Here is a 19,315-nt window from a genome sequence, read left to right on the forward strand (position 1 = left end):
TGGGACCCAGTGCCCACTGCTCTTCTTCAGACAGAGGAGCCCTTAGCCTTGCTCAGGCTCACCAACCAGCATGGGGCCGAGGCCAGGAGAGAGCTACACTGCACACCTGGCTCTTGTCATTGACCTCTGGCCCCTGACCACACAGCACAATCTGACTGCAGCAAGTGTGTGTCCTGTGTGACCCTGCATGTGATGTGCTTGTATTTCCCCTTTTGTGTCTCAGAATATCACTAAAATGAGGGGAGAAAGTATTCAGGACGACTCACGCATGGGTGCATACATGCAGAAATAAAATCCAAAGAAGACACCAGTCCGAGCAGCGCCTCTTCACCCTTTGGAGACCTCTTCCCCACTAAAGAATCTTCCAAAACCCCTGGCACAGAGAATGCCCATTGGCACCATTTGGCTATGCTCAAAGCCATTGCTTTTAACTTATTTACTAAAGACAGAAGGTCAAAGCATTGCTGAACATTAAAACCAAAGTTTTGGGGTTCTTTTTGTTTTGGTTTGGTTCTTATAGTTTTTTGTTTTTTTTTTTTTTTTGGTACTGGGGATTGAACTCACTCATGACCTCATGCTTGCCAGGCAGGCACTTACGCTGCTGAGCCAAATCCCCAGCCCTTGGTGGTTGTTGTTTTGTTCTGTGGTACTGGGAGTGAACCCAGGGTCTTTACACTGAGCTCCATCCCCAGCCCTTTTCTATTATTTTTGTTTTTTTTTATTTCATTTGTTTGTTTTGAGATGGGGTTTTCCTATATAGTGTAGGCTGGCCCTGAACTACTATGTAGCCCAGACTGGCCTTGAATTCCACAGTGATCCTCCTTGCCTAAGCCTCTGGATACTGGAATTACAAGCATGCCCTGCCACACCCAGATCTGTTTTCTAATTTTGAGCCAGGGGCTCAGTAAGTCACCAAGTTTCCTAGACTCAAATTTATAGTTCTCCTGCCTCAGCCTTCTGGAATTGTGGGATTACTGGAATGTGCCACCATGCCCAGTAGCAACTATGATTTTAAAGCCATGTGCCACTGTAAGCTCAAGACAGCCTGAGTCACATGTGCTTCAAACTGAGAGTCTGCCTGGCAAGAACTCTGCTGAGTGTTCCACTGAGGGAGGAGTAGCTGACCCTCTCTGTTGTAGTCAGGGTTTGAAAGGAACAAGACAATACAGGACACACAATTTATAGTATTATTTTATGATCATCGAGAGTCAAATACAAAAGAAAGAGTCCAGGAAATCTGTCCACACACTAAGACTCAAAGAATTCAGCTGAGGGCCTGCATCCCATGGCAACGTCCTGCATGAGTCCGGCTGAAGACCGAGCACCCATGACAATGCCTCTCACAAGTCCAACTGGAGGCCTACAGCCCACAACAAAAATAGTTACGCAAGTCTGTTGCACAGATCTGTACAGGGAAGGCCCAAAGGTCAGTGGCGGAAGTTAGAAAGTCTGTGTCAGTGGGATGAAGGATCTGTGCCAGTAGACTGAGGGATCTGCATTGGACCCAGGAAGCAACACTCAGAATAAGAGCCGGGGCTCCCCTGAAAGCCATCCTCAGAGACAATGAAGACCCGACCTTCTCTGATGATGAGAACAGCCGAGTTCATATCAGGAAGCCAGCATGACAAGCAACTCCAGGAGACTGAGCAGCACAGCATCTTCCCCTCTGGAGCCAGGAAGCGATGCTCAAAGTAAGGACCAGAGCTCCCAAAATGAACTGCCACCACTCTTAGGGACAACAAGGTTCCGAGCTCCTCCGATGATGAGAACAGCCAAGCTCACATCAGGAAAGGAGTTTGACAAGCTCCTCCAGGAGAACCTGGCAGCACCGAACACCAGCACTTTTCCCTCTCCAGGTCTTCATTTCATGCTGGCAGCAGTCCTCAGGCGGACCCTCCACACCCTGCACCACACCCATCCAGCTCAGCTGGGTGATAAATTGAACACCAGTTTTTAATTTACCACTCTCCCACCCAGTGACAATTTGAGGGATGTCCCCAAGTCCTTGTATCTCAAAGCTCCTCTGTGAGCCAGGTGTGGTGATGCACACCTGTGGTCCCAGCACTTGGGAGGCTGAGGCAGAAGGATCACCATGAGTTCAAGACCAGCGTGGGCTACATAGTGAGTTCAAGGTCAGCCTGGACTACACAGTGAGACCCCCATCTCGAACAAACAAAAGGCCTCTCTGTGCTCCCCTGGCATCAGAGCCAGGCGCCCCCTTTAATACGGGGCACACACAGCAGGCATCATTTCCATCACTTTTTTCTTCTCCTTTAAGAAGATAGTTTACTTCATTTCTTTTTTTTAATGTTAGATTTTATTGGTACATCTTAGTCGTATGTAACGACCACATTCATCAAGGGAATTTGTACCTGTGCGTGGCCCCCCATTTTCCTACCTTTCTTCAACCCCTCCTCCCCTCCCTGTTTATAAAGACTCTATATTTTCCTTCTTTTCTCATTTTTTGAAAAAACTCTCCCCTTCTTTTCTTTCCAACTCCCCTCTCTTTTGTTCCCCTCCCCATTTGAACATTTTCCTCCTATTTCAAAATACATTTTGATCCTTATGTTCACTTTTGGTTTCTCACAACCAGAGAAACAAAGCAGGATGCATGCGTGTGTCTGATGTAAGAAGATAGTTTAAATTTTATTTATGCTCACATTCTAAACATAACCCTAAGAGTCCAGAGGAAGTCGCCACTAATTCTGAAATCAAGGGCCAGCCTCTTCTCCTGTGAGCCTCAGCGTCCTTATCTGTGAGATGATTGTCCCCGTGACCCTCGCACAGGGACAAGTCCCTGTCCTTTGCTGTCCCTTAGCTCTCCTTGCCCAGCAATGAGGGTGTTTCCACGGGGCTGTGGTTTACAAAGCTACCTGCGGGCTCTCTCTCCTTGCCCAGCAATGAGGGTGTTTCCACGGGGCTGTGGTTTACAAAGCTACCTGCGGGCTCTCCGTGTGAGTCGAACCATCTTCTGGAGTCCCATGGCACCCTCCATACACATGGGGGAGAAGCAGCAGGGCGGAGGGAAGAGGCTGTGGGGCAGGCTTCCCCCTGTGCAGCAGAGCCGCGGCCTGCTTGTCCTCAGTGAAGCTGGCTGGGCTGGGGCAGGGGAGGGACGGCTCGCTGGGAGCTCAGCTGTCTGTCGGTCCCCATGGAGAGCGCAGGCTAAGGGGGACAAGAGCTAAGAAGGCGGTTCTTTGGCTTCCTGACTTCGCTGTACTCTGTTTCCTCTTTGGGTCTCTGGGAGAAATCCCCATCGGCATTAGAGTCTTGCATCTGTGAATCGAATACCACTGAGCTGTAGTGAAGATCTTCCCGGGCGAATGCCTGTAGAGACATCCAAGGCTCAGGAGAAGGCAGAGAAGGACCACCCCCAGCTTAGGATAGAGGTGACTCCCAAAGAAGCCTTCGTTGTGGGGCTGCAGCGCCCCCCGCCCCCCGCCCCCGTCCTGGCCTCTTCCCCTGCCAGGCCTCAGCCCAGCCACCCTTTGCACCTACCTGCTCTACCCTTCCTGGTCAAGCTACAGCTCAGAGTCCCTGAGGGGAGCGAGGGGGTCTCTGGGATCCCCAAGGGTGACCAGATCTGTTCTACAAGGAGGAGACTGAGACCTTCAGAAGTTTGGGGCTCCCCAGAGACATCTCTATTTCCCCTGGAAGGACCATCCTGGCCAAGATTCCAAAGCAGACCCTTTCAAAGCACTCAGAAGCAGCTTCTCAGGACCCTGGGCCTTTAGATAGAGCTTGAATGATTCCAAGGTGCAGTGTACACAGATACCAACTCGTCCCAAGGGGGTGGGCTGAAGGGTAAGACTGTGCCCCCCACCACTTTGAGATCACCAGTCGCTGAGTTACACAAGCAAGCTTTGTTGGTCCCAGGTCCCTGTGACCATGTGGACCTAATAACATGTTATGTGAGGAAGAAGTGCGGGCTCAGACACGTGGCCAGAAGCCACTAAGTATAAACAGACACTGACAACTGCTCAGGTGGCCTGGGGGTGAAGCCACACCTCCCGCTTCTCAGACAGCTGGCAGCTCAGGGAGGCACCGGACTTTCCGTGACATGGAAATGACGTAGGACAGGGTCCTCTGCACGGTGCTGGAACTTTCCAGGAGCAGAGCAGCAATGGAGACACCCATTCCTTGCCCTCATCCCTCCGTGGCCTCACTCATGTATGCAAGATGGGCCCAGTGGGCTCACGGGCTGGGGGTGGGGCTGGGAGGACCCTGAGGCAGCTCTGTCTGAGGCTTACGTCTCTCCCCCACCTCTGCTTGAAAACCCCTGCCCACTAGAGGATGGGCCACATCGGGGCAGGAGCCCAGGCTGCAGCCTGTTCCATTGATCCTGCTTTAAGAGTTGGCCCACACCAGGTAAAGGACAAAATCCTGAAAGGTAAGGTTGATACCAAAGATATGACGGGACCGGTACAGGGACAGATCACTTGCTCTAACCCTGAGTGTGCCTCATAAACACTGTTCTTTATTGACCATTGGGCCATAGTAACTGGCCACCCCAAAGCCCTTCCATCTTCCCACCTCCAGCCACAATGACACTAAGCCCTTTCACTAAGCCCTCCACTCTGGCAAAACTTACACTTGCCCCTCTTCTGGGCGGCTATCCTGGAGCCAGGCCCTCCTTTCTCTCTCTGGCACTCTCACTCTCCACATAAGCCAGCGTCCTGTGCTCACACTCACCACTGTGCTGTACTCCACCTCCACCTGCCTCGGCATCTCCGGCTCTTCCTTCAGGGACCACGTGGGCAGCTGCAGGCTCGCGTAGGAAAGCTCACACCGCTCAACGGCCTGTGGTGAGTGGGAGATGTTCAAGGAGCCCCCTCCTATCCCTGGGTCTCTGTAGACACCCCATACTGTGCGTGCCCGGCCCCAACCTTCCTGCAGTGCTTTTCCGGACAATGAGTACTCCCTGGTCAGCCCATCTGGGGAGATTCACCTCCTGCCAGAGCCTCTCTTACCTTCCTGGGGTTCCGGGCTCGCCCTGAATGTTCACCACCTAGAAACAAATGGAGGAGAGGGAGATGGAATCCCCGAAGCAGGGCAGGGGTGGGACCCCTATATGCCCGGTGGGGCAGGCAGGAGGCAGCAGAGAAAGGAGGACCTGGCTTTGCAGAGACCCAGGACTGACAGCACCATGCGGAGTTTCCAGGGACATCTGCTCCAGCTCCTGAGCCTGGAGTCTGTCCCTCCCTCACAGCCACCTTCCTGCTGCCTTCCTGTACACCCTGACCCTTTCAGTCTGGAGACCCAGGAGCAGTGAGCATCTAACTCATACACAGCCTGATGCCTGGGTCTGGGTCCATGGCCAGGGAATCTAGAGTCCATTGCCCTGCGTGTCACAGAGAGACACTCCCTTGGGGCAAGAGTCCCAGGGGAGGAGCCCAAAGTTGGAGGACAGAAGTCCACAAATAGCCAGTGTGTTTGCTGAGCTCCTACCGATGGAATAGAACAGCAACCGGGTGCTCTGCGATGGGAACACATGACGTCCCTAACACGGCGTGCCGTTCCACATCACACCTGGACAGGTGCTTGATGGGAAGTGGGGAAGAGCCAGTGGGGAAGCGCTGGTTCAAGGTGGGGAAGAAGACAGCAGTGGAGAGGTCTGAGAGCAGCTGGCTGCACAGGGAGCTCACTGAAGGCGGAGATGCAGCCCACCCTGGTCACCATGGTATCCCCAAGGCCCAGAATGGGCCCTGGCACACAGCGGGTGCCAGGACAGCTTTGCTGTGTGAATGAATGAATGAATGAATGAATGAATGAATGAATGGCAAGGGAGGCTGAAGGAAGAGCCGGGAATGGGTGTGATGATGCCGGCAAGCTCAGGCTGGAGGAACAAGGCTTAAGGTGAGAAAACGGCCCAGCACATTGTCAGGAAGTGGGGTGAGGACTCAGAAACCAAGGCACAAAGGTGTGGGGTGTCTGAATGGAAATCCTTTCTCCCAGTATTGAGGACAAGGCAAAATGAGCTCATTTACCTATAGACTCTGTGGTCTGTGATTTCCAGAACATTTAATAGGGAAAATAGTGTAATATACAAAGTGCAAAATTACCCATTTTAGGGCTGAGCGTTTATCTCAGCAGCACAAGATCCTGCCTGGCAAATGCAAGGTCATGAGTTACATCCCCGCCCCCTCCCCTAAAAAAAGGTGGTGGAAAATTACTGATCTAAAAAAGAATTCATAATACAAAATGAATTCTGTAAGAAATCATAAATGCATACATAGGCCTAGAAAAATTTTGGAAGGAACAGGTCTTCAGTGGTTGGTTTTCTCTGGGGGTGGGATTTTTAGCTACTCTTCACTCAGGTAAGGAGAATTTATTTCCTTCCTTTTGCTTTCCTTACTTTTCAGGTTCCCTCCAGCAATCGAATATCTCTTGGAAAGACGACGAAGCTGTGGGTGGAGCCAAAGGCTTTCTGGGTGAAAGGGCACCTACGAGTCCACTGAGATCACAGAACTGAAGCAGTCCAGTCTGGGAAATCCCACGTGGTGAGCAGCAGACATGTGAGACTCCAGAAAGTGACAGAAAGCAGCAGATGGAGAAGAGGAAGTGATCCTTGTTCCCCACATCAGATGCAGACATGCTGGGCCGACTTCCACCCAGTGCTGGAAGTGCGTGTGACACCCTGCCCCGTTTCCTGCAGCACACACCAGCCCCGCCTGCAGCTGTGGACAGAGCAACCCACCTCTGCCACCCGGACCTCACTGCGGCCCAGAGGCCTTGACACCGTAAGCAAAGATTGTCTGAGACCCCTCCTCCCCTGGGATCACGAGCTCCTAGCACAGGGTGGAAACTTGTTTCTTTGTTCCTCTGTGCCTGTGTGTGCACACGTGCCTGTGTGTGTGTGCATACATGCCTCTACGTGTGCGTATGTGTGTATGTGTGAGTGAGCCCAGAAGTGCTCTAACACTGAGCTCCTTTTTTCATTTTTTTTTTTTTGAGACAAAGTCTTGCTGAGTTATGCACTGCAAGGACCCATGTGGCTCCTGCGGTTCCTAGGGAAAGAACTCAAGAGGATAAGAAAATAAATAAGGGACAAACCTGGGGTCAGGTGGAGCCCTTGCTCTCCTAAAGGGAGGAAAGGAAGTGCTCAACCACTGTAGCAGGTTTCTTTATACATTCTGAAGCATGAGGTCAATTTCATCCACCACCCTGACACCCCAACACCTCCCCTCCATTCTTTCCCTCCCCGCTGCTGCCTAGCAACTTGGGCCCCTTGCCCCCCTGGAGCTGGAACAGCTTGCTTAGGTGGCTTGCTTTGGGCCCGCTGTGTTTTTAGGCCAGGTCTTGTTTTAGCCTCATACATGTGATCAATCTCCAGCTTCAATGGTTCCCTACAGCCCACATGGAGTTCATACTTGTGATCCTCCTGCTTCAGTCTTCCTGAGTGTGGAGGTTATTGGTGTGTGTTGTTACACCTAGGTCCTGTACTTACTGGACCTCTCTGGTGTTTACTAAGCACCTGTTTTCTGAGTGCTGACTGTGGTGTCAGGGGCCCCACTTGCATGTCCTCTAACAATCTGAGCTCAAAGGAAAACAGGATTACAGGATGCCTGGAGCTTCCTGGGGTAGCTTTTGTGGCTAACCGTGTTAAAGAGCACATTAAACCAGGCATAAACCACCTAGCACATTAAACCACTTAGCAAGTTAGTGAGATTGTAACTCAAAATTTTAAAAAGGGCTGGAGATATGGAGACATAGCTCAGAGATATAGCTCAGTGCAAAGACCCTGGGCACACTCTCAAATACCACCACCACCAAAAAAAAAAAAAGTAAAATAAAATGAAACAGGCTTTCTGGGTGAAAGGGCCCTGAGGATTCTGCTGAGACCACAGCAGTTCAGGCAGAGCAGTGTCTGCATGAGACTCCAGAAAATGACAGAAAAAAAAGCAGATGGGAAAGAGGAAGCAGAAACCCAACAGATACCACCTAGTGTGGGCCATGACCCCTGGCCTTCAGAGAAGCACAGATTGCTGCAGAGGCAGTCAGGGAGGCTGGCAGTGGCCATCTAGTTCCCAAAGGGCTGTGATGCTGAGGGGCAGCTGTACACCCAGGAAGGGCCCCCCAGACACGCTTAGGGGGACAAGAAGAAAGAAGAACTCAGAGGAGAGGAAGGCTGAGGTCAGCCCTGGGGTCCAGGCAGGCATCCCAGGTGTCAGAGCAAGCCCAGGAGAGCCTGGGGTTTCGGATCCTGCCAGGTGACGAATGTTATGGAAAGAGACCTTCCTTTACCTCTCATGGTGGTGCATGCCTATCACCCCAGAACTCGGGAGGCTGAGGCAGGAGGATCATGTGTTTGAGGCCAATCTAGGCAACTCAGCAAGAATTTGTCTCAAAATAAAACAGGAAAAAAAGGAAGGATTCTTCCAAGACCCAGAAATGGGGTGAGGAGAAGTGAGCAGGGCTAGACAGCAGGGTGCTTGGCAGCCCTGAGGGTGTGGAAAGCTATGCAAACGTTATAAACAGAAGAGGGCACTGCCCCATGGGATAACACCCCCAGATCCAGCAGGAAAGACCTCCGCCTCCCGGGAGCCACCCCCAGGACTCCAGCTCTGGAGCGTCAGCCTCCGTGTCAGTGCCCCCTGTAGGACTCAGGACCCAGATTGCTGACAATGAGATACTGTGGTCAGGACAAACCACCCTGGGGCAGGGGCAGAGGGGCTCAGGAGCTCACTCACCTTTAACTCGCTTCTGGAATATTCTCCAGGCCAGCAGGGAGAGCCCCACCAACAGAAGCAGCAAAACCCCCAGTAAGAAGAGCAGCACAGAGAGCCTGGCAAGGAGATGGGCAGGGTGAGGGGGCATTAGACTGGCAGCACTTTTGTTCCATCAATTAATTTAGTTAATCAGTTGTGCCTGGGGGGTTACACTAGGGGCCTGGTCCCTGCTAGGCAAATGTTCTATTGCTGAGCAACATCCCCAGTGCTTCCCTGACTTTTTTTGTTTGTTTTAGGTTTTTTGAGACAGGGCTTTGCTATGTACTTCAGACTGGTCTTGAGCTCACTATGTAACCCAGGCTGGCCTCAAACTCACTGTGATCTTCCTGCCTTGGCCTCCCAAGTGCAGGGATTACAGGCATGTACCACCACACCTGGCCCTTCCTTGACGTTTCAAATATGTACGTAAGTCAAATTTTTGAAAAGGCAAACAGTATTCTGTCTCTCCTCTGCACTTCCAGTCTATGCATCCTCCAGTTCCTCCCACATATGCATAGTGTCCCTAACATCAGGTGCTTTATTCATAGACAAGCAAACGTGAGTGTACAAAGCTGAGATGCAGCTGAGTGGTACAGTGCTTGCCTGGCATTGCCTGGTGTACTGGGTCCTGCTTTCCACCCCTAGCATCACAAAAAGGAAAAAAAAAGTGGTAGTGGAAATGTACAAAAGTATATTATTTCTCTTCTTTCTTCGCATGAAGGAGGTAACACTGTTCTGGTTTGACATCTTAGAGCTCTTTCCACCTCAGTACACAGGGAAGTGCCACAGCCGCGTGGGATTCTGCGGCACACATAGACTGTGGCTTCTGTGACCCCTCTCCCTGGCGTTTCCCTCAGTTTTCATGGCATTACAAACTCTGCCGGGGTGAATCACTGCCCAGCTCTGCTAGTCCACGGGTGGACGAGCCGCAGCAGATTCACAGCAGACCTCTTCTTGCATGCCTGAGTGTGTCTGTAGTTCCTTATCTTTTAAATGTTTGTTTGTTTGTTTATTGCACTGCTGGGGCCCTGTCCATGCTGGCCATGGTCTCCGCCACTGAGCCACTCCCCAGCCCTCCTTTTCATTTAAAGATGCCTTCTGCCCTGCACACAATTTGCAAAAGCTTTAGGCTCTAGCAGAGCTGATCTCTGGTTCCCATAGGTATCTGCAGGGTGAACTTGTGCAAAGGACACACTTCAAGTCTGAATTTCAGATTCTCCAATGTCCACATCGTGACTCTGGCTTGGTAGGAAGTGTACAGAAGGGCTCGGGGTGTGAAGTGAGACTCTGAGCGGCTCTTGTCCGGGGCTCTGGGAGGGAACCCCGTGTAATTGGAGCACATTTAGTGTTCCTGGATCAACCTGACTGCTCCGAGATGACAGATGGGGCTGCTCAATGGAAGCATCCTCTGACCACCCTGGCGAGAATGGGGCTGGAGATAAGTTCAGTCACATGACCAGTGATTCAACCAGTCCTGCCAGTATCGTGAAACCCCAGGAACAGCCTGAACACAGAAGATGAGAAAAGACACAGGGGGTCCCATGCCCTGATCCCACCTGACTGGGTACAGGAACTCTGGGACCCTCCCGGACCTTGGGCTGCCTGTGTCTTCCCTCAGTGGGTCCTGATCTTCTTCCTTTATGATGAAACTAGAAGGTGGTGTTTTGTAGAGTTTAGAGTCTAGTGAATTACTGGACCCAAGGGAGTCATGGGGACCCCAAATCTGTAACCTGTTTGTCAGAAATGCAGTGGCCTGGGCTTCCCCAAAGTGCAGTGGCATCTGCGCAAGGGGTCTCATGGTGGCCGGAGTCTTTCACATACAGAGCCTGCCCTAACTCCCAGCCATCAGTGCTGTGGTCAAACTGCAGTGCCCTGGAGGTCAGAGCAAGAACCTGGATCCCAAAAATCATTTACCGCTGAGTGCATTTCTCTAGGAAGAATCTTCAAATGTTGTTAGCCTTTCTGCAGAGTTGATGACCCCGGTAAAATCCAAGATTTTGGGGTCACGTGACTCCGAGCCCAGGCCTATTTCCTGTAGCCATGTGACCAATACATTGCATAATCTCTGAGCGTTAGTTTATTCATCCGTAAAATGAGCGTGGTAACAGTTCAGGGTTTCCATGGGGCGGGCAGGAGGCAACTCATGGCAGGACGTTCCCAGCCCCATTCACTGCTACCTTCCTTTCATTCTCTCTCCTCCCCCTTCCTGCACCCTCTCTTTCAGCCTGGGGCAGGCTCAGGGTGCCCTCAGTGACCCCAGCGAGGATGCACAGATTGCAGCTTCCAACCTGGGTCTGGAGTAGAGGGCACAGGAAGTCCCATCCAGCAGGGGTGTAACTTGTGCCCCAATATCCCGGAGCCCTGAGCCCCTCCTGAGAAGGAAATTTCCTTTCCAGGTCACACACGGGGCATCCTTACCAAGAGTCCTGGACATGTTGCTGGTTCTCCTGGCTGCTGAAGGTGTGAGTGCCACCCGCAAGGCTGGTAAAAAACGAAGCTGGGACTTCGGTTGTGGTTGTTGAGGTCCTGGCTACAGGGACACTTGGGGGTTTCTCTGAAGTTGGTGCTGGGGCAAAATCACAAATCAGACTCAAGGTCTCTTCTCTAGTTCTCCTTCTACTCAACTCCTTTTGCTTTGATTTCATACCAACTATTCATAAAGAGGGCAGGATGGGGAACCCCAGGGCCAAATATTCCCGGGGACTTTTGAAGCAAGAGACCATTTGCTAGCAGAAAACTGGAACTGCCCCAAACAGTTCCCATTCCATCCTGCTGGTGGGGCAGGGCACCTCCAAGAGCCTTGGAGTCTGCTTCTGTTTCCTGGTCTGGTCTCTATCCAGCCACGGCCAGGTGGCTCCAGCTGGAGCTGTTTGTCTAACTGCAAAGCTGATTTGTCACTTATCCAGGCTCCCTCTGCATGCAGCACTGTCACCACCTGACCCTCACCTGCCCCTCTGCTCAGCCCCCACCTCCCTCCAAGCAGCTTTGTTTTCCTGAGGCTCAACTCTGCACACCCTGCTCTCAACCTCCTGTCACAAAAAGACACCTTACCTCGAGACTGTGCCAAACTGCCAGTGACTCCAGGGTGCTCCCTGTCACCCTAGGCCTCTCTCTCTCCCTGTCCCTGACCTTCCCTGACCACAGGAGTTTGCTCCTATTCTCTGCTCTGATTCCTACCCCAGTTATCCCCACCTGAGCCTTTTAGGGCCATGCTAGGCTGCAGTAGTGGACTCACCTGGGAGCACAGACACCTTAACCTTGAAGTCCGGATCCTGTTGCCATGGTACATTAATCCCACACCAGTAGGAGTCTGCATCCTGCAGCGTGAGGTTCTCCAAGGTCACCGTGAAGCTGAGGTTGGCTGGATGGTCCCTGATGGTCACTCGGCCCTTCCTTGCTTCTCTGCTTGAAGCTGTAGTCTCCACAATCTTATCACATAGCAGAACTGAGTCTCTGCACCAGTACTTGCCAAGTTTCTCGTATCGCTCCTCATACTGGCACTGCACGCTCAGGGATCCCCCCACAGTGCCGTTCACAGTGAGGGAGCCGCTCAGAAGACAGCCTGGAAAACACAAGCCCCAGCCTGGGCTGTAACAGCTGGGTGGGGTCAGGATCTCCCTAGGGGTCAGGTCCTACATAAGACCCCTCCACTCCTTTACCTCACATCAGACCCTCACCAGCCAGGTCACCTCTCACCTCCTTCCCCTTCAGTTCTCTGCCCAGGAGTTAGTCATTGTGGCCCCTTCTCTCATCCCACTTCTCCTGTCCCTCTTAGTGACCAAGCCTCCCGCTCCCAAACTCACCAGGACCATAAACACTCATCCCTGAGCTCCTACTCTGCCAGGAAGGTGACACCTGCCCTGGGCATCTCCATAGGTGGAGAGCAGCCATCTGACCCTCTGGTCCCACCTTGAGGCAGAAGCCTCAGGCAGTCATAGGCCTTTTTCAGAGGGGGCTTAATCTAGAGTGTGTGATGCTTGGATGAAAGATGTGCAGTTAGGAAATCAATCCACTGACAGGTTTGGCCTAGTTCTGGCTAGGATTAAAGATATACACCTAGGGCGGGTAGGCTGCATACTATATAAAGGACAGGAAGAGCCTTGAACCACCACATACAGGTTCCCCTTTGCCAGGTGCCCCTCTGCCTTGGAGCCAATTTCAGCCATAAATGGAAATTCTACACACTGTGAGCGAAATAAACCCTTCTTCCCTTTAACTTTGGGTTTTGGGTATTTTGTCTCAGCAATGAGAGAAGTAACTAAGATACTGCATACTCAGTGAGTGTGTGAATCAAAATGGTCACAGTGCAGGGGACTGGTGACAACAGCCTTAATGATGTGCTGTCCTCTTTAGTCCATCCGGCTCTGGAGATTAATTTGCAAGGAAGCTTATTTTTATTTCCAAGATTTGTGTCTCCCATTTTCCCAGACTGTTCTCAGACACAAAGCTGGAGATGCACAAAGCAAAGGCTGCCACCTAGCAGAAGACACGGCACCTCCCTCAGCGCCCTGGTGACCCTGTGACCATAAGGGGAGGCTGAGTCCAGGGATGATGACCTGCTCTTCTTACTAAGGGCTAAAATACTTTTGTTTTGCTGACTTTTTTTTAAAGATTCTTAACTCTCACTTAAAACTAGGGCCACTCAAATGCCCGTCCAGCTCAGGTTTGCACTTGTGGGTCCTTAAATCCTCAAATCAAGAGAAACAAGAGGGAGTGGGTGGAGAGAAGAAAATCAGAACACACAAACGGAAAATAATCAGGGCAATTGTCAACTCACTATAAGAAAGTCTGTGAAAAAGACAAAAAAAAAAAAAAAAAAAAGAAAGTCTGTGAACCTGAATAAAATATGATTTTCTAAGTGAATGCAAATGACAAATATAGGCCAAGAAGGGATGTGTATGTGGACCAATGACAATATGCGTTATAAAATTCTTTCCCTTCAGAAAACATGAGGGAGGAGGTGTTTGCTTTAGCAACACTCATGGGAGGGAAGAGTGGGGGAAGCAAAACTAACAGTTTCACAGGTTACTGCTCTCAAAACCTTTAAAGGAAAATACAATTCCAACTTATTTAAACATGTGCAGAAAATACAGAATTAGAGAAATCTCCATAATTCTGTTCGTGAAGTCAGCATAATGTATTGAGATGAATCTGGCCAAAACTCTTAATGAAATTCTCTACCTTGCTAGTTCAAAGGAGAATAAAAACAGTCTTTCTAGATAAGGAAAAAGCATCTGACCCTGTGTTGCTGTTGTTTTTTAAGTGCTTATGGGAAGGAGGATTAAAACTGGCAGAGAACAGACAGGGAGCAAAATACAGCCTCTTCTGGACCTGAAATCCAGAAACCTGGAAAATAGCCACTTGGTAAAGAGAAAATGAAGTTGATCTCTGGGAATCAGGAGGGAGGTTAGGAGAAAACTAGAAACTATAGAGCATAATGCAAAGAAAAGAAGAACGCAGCCTGGAGGATGACAGTGATGGAACTAGCACGGGGCCCTGTCTCTGCAGACACAGGAACCCTGGAGAGAGTTGGCAGCTCCAGGGAGAGACAGCAGGACAGGCCAGCAGCGCTAGCCCCAAGGAAAGCCTGTAACTACTGTGAATGACAAAAACACTCTGGGTTTTTATGCCGAAAGTGACTCCTTCAGCAAGGCAGGTTGGAGTCAGAGAAGGAATCCAGTGTGGCACTGACCATGATCAAGAAGGTTTAATCAGGAGCCGTTGGAGGATTAACTGTTTGAGACTCAACCACAAAACAACCTTAGTGACTGGGTAGGAGCCACAAGAGACAGCTGTGAAGAGGGCGCAGGCCAGACATAGACCCCTGAGAAGTTCAAGCTCAGGCCAAGAAGGTTCACAGGCTCCCACCTCCTGGCTGAGAAGCCCCATCTGCCATGAGTAGCTTTGGAGTGGGGGTCTGAAAGTGCTAGCATTGAGTCCAGTGGACTGACCGACCTTCCTCAGCCCCTGCCTTCATCCAGCACAGAGCTCATGGTCAGTTTGCCTTTCTCATCCACCGACATGATCAGGAGTGCGGCTCCACTTGGACGGCTGCCACAGACCGGGGTACAGGGATGGAGGGGCCTCTGGGGCTGGGGGGAGGGGGACTCCCAAATCTGAAGGCCATAAAGGTGGGGGAGAAAAGCTGTGTCTTGGACACACAGAGGGACACAGAAACTGAGAGCTGCTGGAATGACTATGGCCCCAGGGTAAGCATTATTTGATTGACCAGGTCCAGTAGGAAATTCAGGGCAGGATTCAGTAATGACACCTAAAAATAGGAGTTGGAAAGTGAAATAGGTATAAAAGTAACTCACTGTCTCTTCCCCAGATCTGATGGGGTCTAACGCTGCAGATAAGAAAGCAGTCATTCAAGCCAACAGGAATTATTTTGGGGTTTATATCTTTTTTCCTTCATTGCTTTTTTTTTTTTTTTTTTAAGATTTGGGGTTTTAAAATTTTTTTTCTTTTTGTCTTTATTTGCTGATTTCCTTTATTTTCTTTTTCTTATATTTTCTGTTACTTTTATCTGATTATATTCAGTTCCTTGTAGTTCTTCATAGAATCCTTTATCTCATTTTTATCACTTCCTTTTTATTTTTCAAATTTTTCCTTTTTTATTTTCCTTTTTCTCACCCCTTGCATTTTATGACTAAGCTTTATTAATCTTTAGATATTTAGTTGACTCTATGCTGTTATTCTTAAATTCTTTTCCATTGTTTCTGGTGGTATAATCTCATTTAGTAAACATTTACTGTATGTCAACCTTTGTTTTGTGTCTATATTATAATTACAGATCTCTTTTCTAGTTGAGCGATATGGTGTTAGCTTTTACTGGTTTTTATGATATGTCAATATCCAGTTTATCTCTAACTGTGTTATTGTTACTGATTTTGTTGCTATTACCAGAGTGGCATGGTTGCTGCCGTTAACTGGATTTTTATTATATGCCAATATCTTGTTTTTGTGTCATCATCAACACTGTGGTTCATTTCCAGAGAACTGAGTGCTGTGCTAATTACACTGCTTCCTCTGCCCTCCAAGTTAACAAAGTGAGGCAGACCTTGGAGCAGAGGCAAAGGCCTATAACTATCCATCCCGGAGCACGTCCCAGGAAAGCAGACTCTAATCAAAGAGATGTCCATTCTAGCAACCAAGTGTTTCTGTGATGAAACAAGACAACAAAATGCTCCCAGAAGTTTCCAGCTCACCTAGAGCTGAACCACTAGGTATCAATAGAGAGGAAATCAAAGCCAAAAATGATTTTAAAAAGCAGAACAGCAAGGTGTTCAGCAGAACACCTGAAAGACTCTTAGAGCTTACAGAAAACATGAATAAAAAGCTAGCTGAGCTAAATGAAACTATGCAAAACATGAATGTCCAGTTTAACAAAATATTAGCGTCCATGAAACAGACCACAAATGAATTCAGGAGACAAAAGAATTTTATTGAAAGTATAGGCACTAGAAGTCACCAGTGTGAGGAGAGAGTATCAGAATTAGAAAGTAAAGCTGATGCAGGAGGCTATATTCAGGGATACATTTAAAATAAGAGGATATGAAAAGTGGACCCAACTATTTCTGCATGATTCAAAGCAGACTAATCTAAGATTAATTGGAATTAATGAAAAAATGAGAAGGCAGCACATATAGTATTAAAAACCTGCTTATAGAAATGATAGCTTGTAACATTCCAAGTATAGGGAAAGAAAATAGGGAAAGCATGCAGATCCCCAAATAGACACCATCAGAAAAGAAATTCTTCACAGCATTTCATACTCAAAAACCCAGAAGTCCAACACAAGGACATAATCTTAAAAGCTATCAGAGAAAAGTAACAAATCCCTTATTAAGATATACCCACTGAAATTACATCAAGGTTCTCAACACAAACCTTAAAATCCAGGAGAATTTGGACTGAAGTGTTTTAAGCACTGAAAGAAAACAATTTCCAATCCAGCCTCATATTTCCTGCAAAACTATCTTCCAAAATTGATGGGTAAATAAGATTATTCCATGACAAAGAACATCTTACAAAATTCATAGCCTGCTGGGGATTTAGCTCAATGGCATAAGCACCTGCCTGGCAAGCGCTAGGTCATGAGTTCCATCTCCAGTACTAAAGAAAAGAAAAGAAGTTCATGGCCACCAATCTAGCACTGAAAATACTCTCTAGGATATCCAAAAAGGAGATAATGAAGACCACAATGTAAAAAAAAAAAAAAACTCAATGAAATAAATATATCAGGTAAGGTTAATAGTTAAACAGAAGGCAGAAAAAATAGCAACTGGAAAATAATGCAATGACAGGAATAAGTCAATACCTTTCAATAATTATAGTGTGAATGATCTCAACTCCCCAGTCAAAGGCAGAGATTGGCAACTGCATCAAAAGACAAAACCCAATAGTATGCTGCATTTAAGAAACATATTTCATCAACAAAGAAATTCATAGATCAAAAATCAAAGGACTTAAAACAGTATCCATGCAATGGGAACCCCAAAGTGAGCAGAAGTAGCTACTTTATTTTCAGATAAAGTGGATTTGTAGCCAGAACTTATCCTACTAGGCAAAGGAGGGCATTACATACTGGTTAAAGGTGTAATTCAACAGAAAGTGATTAACAATTATATATATATATATATATATATAAAACACTGGCACATCCAACTTCATAAAACACTACCAAATATAAAGATTTATATAAGCCTCAAAATAATTATAATAGGGGACCTTAATACCCCACTATCACAAAAAGTCAGATCACCTAGCAGAAATCAACAAAGAAATATCAGAACCATGTCTTTGAACAAATGGACTTAAAAGTTATCGATAGGGTATTCTGCCCAACAGCAGCAGAATACACTTTCTGCTTAAAAGCACATACAGCAATCTCCAAATTAGGCCACATACTAGCCCATGAATCACGCCTAAGTAAATACAAGAGAATCAGAACCAAGTGTGGTAGCGCACACTTGTAATTCCAGCACTTTGGAGACCGAGCCAGGAAGATCACTGTGAATTCAAGGCCAAAGTGGGCTACATGGTGAGTTCAGGGCCAATTGGGGTTGCATGGCAAGACTTGATCTCAAAAAGAAAATTTAAAAAATTAACAGTAAATAAATAAATAAAAGTTATCCCATGTATATTATCAAATGATAATGCAGTGAAACTAGAAATCAGTAGCAAAATAAACCACAGAATTTTGCAAACACATGGAAATTAAACAATGCACTCTTTAATAGTCAATGGATTGTAGAAGAAATTAAGGAAGAAACCAGACAATTCCTAAGATCAAACAATAGTGCCAGTAAAACACACCAGAACCTGTGGAACATAATGAAAGCAGTCCTACAGGGAAGTTTGTAGCTCTGAATGCCCTAACAGAAGACAAGGAGCCCAAACAAGTTACTCAGTTATGTGCTTCAAAGACCTAGTAAAACAAGAATAATCCAAATCCAGAGCTAGTACAAGAAGAACAATTATAAAGATCAGGGCATAAATTAATGAAATGGAGACTAAAACACGAGTGCAAGGATTCAGTGAATCAGTGACCTTGCACTTCAAAAGAATAAACAAAATAGACAAACCCTTAGCCAATTTACCAAATGAAAGAAAGAAAGAAAGAAAGAAAGCAGGCAAGAAAGCTGGATGTGGTGGTGCACGCCTGTCATCCCAGCATTTGGAATGCTAAGCAAGAGGATTTGTATGAGTTCGAGGTCAGCCTGGACTACATAATGAGTTCAAGGGCAGCCTGAACTCAGTGAGAGTCTGTCCCAAAAACAGGGTTGGGGGAAGACCCAAATCCATGTAATTAAAAATGAAAAAGAGGCTTCCAGGAGAACATGGCGGACAGATAACAGCAACTACCGGAGGCTCTCTGAAAAACTAGGCTCAGAAGCCAGGTATGGTGCGGACTAAAGAGACATAAGCAGGTGGAGTTATGCTCTGCTGACTCAGGAACAAACTCGGCTGAGAGAAAACAACTTGGAATGCAGTCCTGGTGCTAAAACAGGAACAGAAAAGTCTCGCTGCTGAGGCTGGACCCTGCGCCATTGGAAGCCACGATTTGGGTTTCCCGCCGTGCGGCGGCTGGCTGCCTCTACATCGGCTCGGCAAGGAGAGAGACGCGCGGAAACTCTGAGAACGGGAGTCTGCGAACGGAGTCGAAAACAGGACGGGCAGGGAGGCATGTTCTGACTTGTGGCGAGGTGAGTGAGAGAAACTGACACTCCACCACAGTTTGACTCCAGCGGACTTTCTGCGCCCAAGCAGTCCTGCGGGAGCAGGGCGCGGTGGAGACTCCAGCCACACATTCCCCTCTCGGGCGGGATTGGTGAAAAGTGCCTGGCCTGCGTGACGCTGCCGGCGGACCCCGTAGGCTGGCCCAAACCAGATCCCAGAGCCTGACGGAGGCCGGGAGGGGCGGGCCTCCGCGTAGGCTGCCTGGTGCGCAGCGGTGAGTGGGAACACCTAACCGGCGCAATTCGATCAGGCTGTGGCTGGCAGGGAGAGAAGCTGGGCCTCTCATATAAGCTTGCATATATAACGAACAGAGAATATGGGAAGAGGCAGCAACAAGAAAGGCTCCTCGGCCCCCAATTCTG

At 48.5% G+C, this 19,315-nt stretch overlaps 1 protein-coding gene across 1 annotated transcript in view; it reads right to left on the minus strand.

The window, feature by feature from the left end:
* Nucleotides 1-1,173: 1,173 nt before the first annotated feature.
* Cd300a (CD300a molecule) overlaps nt 1,174-19,315 on the minus strand; it is a 28,628-nt gene continuing 10,486 nt past the window's right edge. Inside the window, exons 2-7 of the mRNA XM_003464859.5 lie at nt 11,944-12,270; nt 11,127-11,274; nt 8,691-8,785; nt 4,971-5,008; nt 4,693-4,800; nt 1,174-3,327 (exon numbers count right to left, since the gene is read on the minus strand). Coding sequence (XP_003464907.2) covers nt 3,166-3,327; nt 4,693-4,800; nt 4,971-5,008; nt 8,691-8,785; nt 11,127-11,274; nt 11,944-12,270 — 878 coding nt within the window. The 3' untranslated portion in view covers nt 1,174-3,165. The remainder of the gene's footprint in view (nt 3,328-4,692; nt 4,801-4,970; nt 5,009-8,690; nt 8,786-11,126; nt 11,275-11,943; nt 12,271-19,315) is intronic.

Source organism: Cavia porcellus, unplaced genomic scaffold, assembly GCF_034190915.1.
Source record: "Cavia porcellus strain 051 isolate PalLab524CR breed Dunkin Hartley unplaced genomic scaffold, mCavPor4.1 scaffold_32, whole genome shotgun sequence".
Taxonomy (NCBI): Eukaryota; Metazoa; Chordata; class Mammalia; order Rodentia; family Caviidae; genus Cavia; species Cavia porcellus.